Genomic DNA, 7,080 nt, shown 5'->3' on the forward strand with positions numbered 1-7,080 from the left:
ACAATAAATACTAATAGATAATGAACATGATGACAAAATCAAAAAATGAGAGTTATATATTGTAATTCTTTAAATTGAACAAGCTCATGGCTATTATTGAACCATGTGATTTAACTCACCCAATCAGAACCACCTAAGTTGGTGCTCTCATAACAAACACCCCTAATGGGTATGGGTGTAGTTGACATCAAGGCAAGTATCCATGTCAAGAGTGCCTTCTTAGTTTAACCTAACCTTCTTTACCTTCATTAATTATTTTAAAATGCATGTGAACTAATGATGCATCTACCATTAGGTTCTTTTGCACAATAGCTTTGCTGATAACAATATATATTTTAGATTTCTCATTTCTTCAATGTCATTTTTTTATACAAGCTAGAAGTGGGGAATGGTTCTTTTAAGTGAGCTAGACACCGAACTTTCTCAGTAAATCAAAGAACATTCTCGACTAACTTTGGATTAAACCTCCAATGCCAACTAAAGCTCCAGTTTTTAACAGAATTCCCGTTAATCTCAGTCTCATAATTCATTAAATAGTGAAGGCCATTTGCTTTTGGCAAGTAACTGCGACATTTGTATATAGGGTTACCTAAGCATCCTAAGAAGGGCTCCAAGATACACATGCACTGCATTTACAAACAAACACTCACCTATGACGGGACACTTTCAACATAGAATCGAGGATGACATGTTCTGTACCTAACTCTACGATTTGTCTTGCCTGAGAGTAATGCACTCTGCCTGAACAGGGAAACCTTAACAATTCCCTTAAATATCTCAACATATGCTCATGAATGAATAAGTGGCCTTTCGCTAAATGATTCGTCGTCCTCATAAGAAATAAATTTTTTGGGATTTTTATACTGATAGCAGCTGGCTAAGAACATGTAAATGCAGAGACTTATTGCACTCAGAGAGGCTAGAAGCCAATGAAAGTAGTCTAAATGAGCTTTGTTCAGGTTGTTTGTGAAGCAGCAAACCCCCTTGCTTCTGCAACTAAGCTTCTTAGTAATTGAAATAAGGATGCTGCTAATGAAACTAGAAACTCCTACAACACTCAGATACACAGCAATACCCAAGCTTTTCATAGTGTCTGGCATCTGATCATAAAAATACTCTTGGATTCATACCATTGCAAATACATCCGCTATGCCAAATAGCGCATATTGTGGAAGCAGCATGAAAATGCTCAAGGGAATTGTTGCATTGGGCAGGTCTATCAGTCCATTGTCCTTTGCTACCTCGATTCTTCTAATCTCTATCAATGCAGCAACAATCATTGATATAATGGAGAAAAACATGCCAGTCCCTATCCTTTGCAGCATAGTTATCCCCCGTTCATTCCCTGTCAAGTGCCTTGAAATTGGAACAAAGATGCGGTCATGGACAGACACCAGTAGGAGAATAGATAGGCTAGTAAAACATTGTAAGCTAGCAGCAGGGATCTCAAAATGTGATCCAATCTTTCTATCCATTGTGCTCCCCTGTTTTGTGAAAAATGTTGAAGATTGTGCAAAAACAACCCCATACATTAAACATCCCATCCAAATTGGTAACAGCCCAAGAACATCTTTCACCTCTTCAACCTCTTGGACTGTGCATAGTGGCCAATTGAAGGTTGTTTTGCACTCATGGTCCAACTCATCTTCAACTGTAGCTTTGTCGAGAAACCTGGAAAATTAAGAATGAGGATATCCATCACAAATATCTTAGTTCATCTAAAATTGAACATAAGAGAGTACAACCCACAAGCAGCAACAACAATAAGACTGAAATAAAATAGAAATGACTTAAGGATACACTATACCTTACACGTGGTCGGGAAGTCGCCATATCCTATACTCTATCCTTAATATAAATTGCGAGTCCTCTTCGTACAAGAAGATTATTTCAATTACCAAGAGTTTCAATATTTTCCATGTCAAATGGCAAAAGCACTGTGACTCCAATAAATTGGAGTCATGGCATTGGCCACTTTTAGCAATGTCAAACAATTTTTGTGGCAATTATTTCCTGTAGGTTTGTACTAATAAATGCAATATAACCAGATGTAAACTGAGGAAGACCAGAGAGGAATTACCTAAACTGATTAGTACGCAATTGCGGTCTTCTTGGCCCAAAAATCAAAACTTCTCTTTCTTCAATGCGAGCTACGTTATTTTCTTCCTGATAAGTGGAAACGTTCAACTTATAAAATGTTGCAACAAAGACATGAACAATTCGAGTAAGAGGACTACCACCAGGCAGTTTATGCCGGTAAAATCTTGTCCCACACAAGAAGATAAACAGTGCTATTGCCATAGTCACAGCAGGAATGCCAAATCCTAGGCCCCATCCGATATCGTCCTGAATATACGTGAGTACAGTGAATCCCGTAAGAATACCAATGCAAATACCAAAATACCACCAGTTAAAGAATGAACTCTTATACTTATTCTCTTCTGGGTCATCCTCATCAAACTGATCGGCACCAAATGCTTGTAAACAGGGTTTGAAGCCTCCTTGCCCCAAAGCAACCAAATAGATTGAGAAGAAGAAAATCCCAACCTGCTTCAGACTCGTCAAAGAGGCGGACAAAGTGACCAAAATAAATCCCTGTAACAATCCATCTCATGTGGTGTTTATTAGTCAGATTCCATGCACGAGATTAAGGCAGAAAAAGAACAATTATTTTCAAACCCTATTGTCCTTTTAAATAGGGGTTCAATTCACCCAAATATAGCAAAATCTTCCTGCGTCCATCAAAATTTGCATGAATCCACTGGGAAACTAATTATGCAGATACAGAATTATCCATTGTTTAATGCTAGAACACCAAAAAAAAAAAATTACAACACAATGGGATTTCCTCAGCCCAGTAAGGTCGTCGTCATGCCGGTAAATCCTGATCAACCCTACAAAGGGTTTGTACTTCAAGGTAGATTCTTCGAAAGTAAGGTTCTCGTTGCCTTTAATGGGCTGGTCCTGCCTTAATAAGTCCTGAAGCAATCAGGTAAGGTCTTGTGCCAGTAATATGAGTTGTAAACTTTACTGTCTGTTTAACTGTCCAAGAGTGTCCCATTTTTGTGTGGTCTGCCCTAGCCGTATGGCATGAGTTTCAAAGGAATAAAGTTCGGTGTAAATCCTTGATGGTTTTCGTGGAACAGCGATTTCTCACAATTGGTACCTGAGCCCAACGAAGTCCACTTGTTGTATTGTTCTGCTTGGGGTATGCTTCTGAGATGACTTGGAAAAAAAGGAAAAGGAAAAATAAAATACTAACCATCAAATATATGACAGATGAGACGACAATAGTCCAATAACGACCCAAATATGAATCTGCAACAAAAGCCCCCAGGAAAGGAAGCATGGACCCCACTCCTGACCAATCATTCACATTCTTTGCAGCAGTAGCAGTACTCTCACTCAAAACATCTGTGAGGTAAGTCACCAAGTTTGAATGTATGCCTGTAAAGGCAAACCTCTCTGCTATCTCCACTCCTGTGAAGAAAATGATGATAAAATATGATCACCAAATACAAAAGATGTTACACTATTTTAGAGTTGAATGTGTGAGAGATAATTGAATTCATACCAATGATGAGAAGTGATGCTTTCCATCGTCCAGTATGATCTTTGCTAACAGAGCGTCCATGGAGATCCACTGATCCGTCTCCTACAAAACCACTGGATGATGAAGGATGATGGTCTTCCATTGAATAATTCTTTGTAAGAATAATGGCGAGAAGGTCGTTTTAAGGGCACCCACGTTGACTTTTTAAGTTACTCCTACCTTAAAATTTTAAAATTATAACTATCAAATTATAACGTTTTATGTACGGTGTGGTTTGACAGTAAGTCACATGGGCAAAGCTTGGGCAGACCGAAGTTCAAATCTCATTGAGTACAATGACCTGCTGTGGTGGCAGCTAGAGGGGCGGATCCCCTTTCTTGTGAGCCTTCTCTTGCTAAAATCATAGGAACTTAATATACCCGACTTGCAGGTGGTTGGTTATGCTTTTGGTGTTATAGTGGCAGCTATGAGGTTTGATCCTGGGTCTCCCATAGATTAGGCCTGACAGTTACCGATTCACGCTAAAAAAAATTATGACATTTTATAGGAGTAGTCTACGGAGGCAGTAGAATGGCCCCTTTTCCGGCACCGGCCGGAAAATCGTCCGGCTCCGGCTGCCGGAAATCTCCCCCTCTTCCGCCACCATCGCTCCTCCCGTTCTCCGCCAACCTCCCGGTCCGCAAATTGGTCAGCAGAAAGAAAACAAAAAAAAGACATTGGGACTGTTGAATTGTTTCAGAATTGGAACTGTAAAAGTATTTCAGAATTAAAGCCTGGTTCAAAGATTCAATCAGTGAATTGTGTGATCGGATTCGTTACTTACATTTTGATAAAGCAGCCGCAGATTTGGTGTCGAATCCCACTATGAGGTTGAGCATGGGAACAAATATGCCTCCACCACCTACCCCACCTACAGTCCCACAAGCCGATCCCAGAAATCCAATAATCGTAGCCACGACGATCCTCCAGCTGAACTTCAATGTCTGCACCACAGCAAAAAAAAAATCCCAAATCAATTCTTAAAATCCAGACTGAAAATAATGCAGATTAAGACATAAATTTTATGATTCTTGAATAATTTACTCACGGGCCACGCTCTGTCGCTGGCAGTGGAAAGACTTGAAACATTCGAAAAAGGCTTCGACTGAAGAGGCTCAAAAAGATAATTCACAGCCTCAAATCCTTCCGTTCCTGTTTCGTTCAGGCCGGCATGTGATTCGAACTCGGGCTGATTCGTTCCACCCAGACCTGAATTTTTGAAATTCTGGGGAACGCTCACGGAACATTCGATTGCCTTTGCTCGGCCGATAAACAGTTTCTCTGCCTTCTGCCTTTCCCGCAAGATTTTTGAAATGAAATTTCAAACTAAACAGTTGCCCAGAAGATTTTTGAAATGAAATGAACCCATGGCAGGATTGTCGTTGAGTTCCTGAATATGAGTTTATCCACGATGTCATTTATGTCATTAATCGGTAGAATCCTGGGGCTAAATACAAGAGATCCAAAATGGTGTGATATTGAATGGGATGCAACAACCGGACCATTGCAGATGAACTATTATCCTCCTTGTCCACAACCATTTCGTACAATGGGAATGACTCCTCAGGCAGAATCTACACTCCTCAACCTCCTTTACCAGGGCCGAGTAAAAGGTCTTCATTTTTAGTTGTAGGATGAAAGATGGATTATCGTGCCTTCTATAACCAATTAATTAGTAGTCAATATGGGAGACTTACTACAAGTAATTGTATGATAATGATTTAAGTTGTTGTTTGATGGATTAAATGCTTAGATAAATTATGGTGATTGTTGCTACTTGCAGGTGTTGAGTAATGTAAGATGCATAAGTGTTGTTCTTAGGGTTGTACCGAATAGAAGAAGCAACATGCTCTTTATTACATATCTATGGGGTCCCCCTTCTATGAAAGTCATAAGGCATGCACCAGTGCTGGTAGATTTAGAGCATCCACTATTGTACAAACCACTTATGTGAGGCACAAGAGAAAAGAAGGCTAATAAGGAAATAAAAAACACAATATTAACATAAATTGACGTTATTAAGAGAGTCTAAGGTCCTCCAAACCCGTGAATTATTTTTCTTTCTAAATTCTTGTAGAGATGCCATATTCTTCTTTCCGATTTTTGGATGGGGTTAAAAGACCACCAACAGTGAATCTTTCAAATGTTTTACTTTTTCTCATTAACAAATTATTATTGTAGAATTGAGGCTTCTGTGATCCATAACAAGTATATGATAGGGGTTTCAGCGTAAATCACATTATTTGACAAATGATTGATAATGTGATTTACGCCAAAACCCCTATCATATAAATTATTATCGGTTAAGCTTTAATAAAACTTACTAAAAATTTCCCCAATTTTACTTGTCTTCTTTATGGCAACTTCATTATCAATGAAATATACATTTAAATCAATTACAAAAGTTTACAAATTTTGAAATCAATATTTTGATTATGGTAATGTTTTAGTAATTTTTTAAAATACTGGAAAAAATAGTCAAATCAATATTGTAATTCGTTGACGATGGTCAATACTAACAAAATTCACAAACCATTGTGACGCCTAAAATAATCCTCCCCTTAAATAATACGTCTTGTTAAAAGGCCTAATAGGTGGGACCTCTCTTAAAGATATACCTCTCAAATAATATTATTCAAGAAATAACTGATTATGATTAATTGTATGGCATCAGAGCTATGTATTATGGCTTGGATATATATGTGATCATATGGCTTATGGTATGATTGAAGGGTGGTTGAAGTTGTTGTTTAAGAGCATGAGAACAAACATTTTATATAAGATTATAAATTTATGCATTGTGAACATTATGGTAATTGGTATGTGAGTATGTTGTAAAGTTGTGTGTAAATTATATGTGCCATACAACAATTGGATTTCCGATGTTATATATCTTGCATGCCAACTATCAAATATTTCAACCTCTGATTGACATATGTTTGAGTGACATTTTAGCGATTTGTTTTCCGGAATCAATATATCAGAAATCCATAGATTAGTATTGCAACTATTTGTTTTCTGACAACAAACTTTCAATTTAATTAAATGTTACACATTCCAATACAATGCCCATCCCATCGTGCCTTAATGCAGTGTTTTGATTTACGTTGATAGAGTGATGGGGCAAGTGATATGGCTCATTCTAATTGGTTTGATTGATCAATTCATTGGTTGGTAGCTCTTCCGTGGCACATTGTAGGCCCAAGTCAGCTCCTCAACACGTAAATGTTAGAAACTCAATACTTACCTCGATCTTCTACGGCATTTACTCTGCCACCCTTCAGTTCTTTTCTCGATGCTTGGAATTTTGAAAACCCTCCAATTATGCTGCAAATCTCGTTACCCCACGAGGTTGGTTTCATGAGATGTTGGTAGAAAAGTTCATTGCTTCAATGGTTCAATAACGTGATGTGGAATTGAGTGTATAAACGCAGTTTCTTTTTCACACATTGCACCAGGTATGTATCTACACACCACCATTGTTTTCA

The 7,080-nt window shown here is 38.1% G+C and overlaps 1 protein-coding gene across 1 annotated transcript; it reads right to left on the reverse strand.

Annotated features, from left to right (window-relative positions):
• Positions 1 to 392: 392 nt before the first annotated feature.
• Positions 393 to 3,809, reverse strand: LOC149177409 (protein NRT1/ PTR FAMILY 5.10-like). Its single transcript, XM_089423407.1, has 4 exons — positions 3,575 to 3,809; positions 3,263 to 3,480; positions 2,081 to 2,595; positions 393 to 1,671 (listed from the first exon to the last, which is right to left on the reverse strand). The coding sequence occupies exons 1-4, from the start codon at positions 3,693 to 3,695 to the stop codon at positions 1,125 to 1,127; spliced, it is 1,401 nt and encodes a 466-aa protein (XP_089279533.1). The 5' UTR covers positions 3,696 to 3,809; the 3' UTR covers positions 393 to 1,124.
• Positions 3,810 to 7,080: the final 3,271 nt, after the last annotated feature.

Source organism: Pinus tabuliformis, chromosome 4_1, assembly GCF_031772625.1.
Source record: "Pinus tabuliformis cultivar Carrire ecotype Pingquan chromosome 4_1, CPIR1, whole genome shotgun sequence".
Classification (NCBI taxonomy): domain Eukaryota; kingdom Viridiplantae; phylum Streptophyta; class Pinopsida; order Pinales; family Pinaceae; genus Pinus; species Pinus tabuliformis.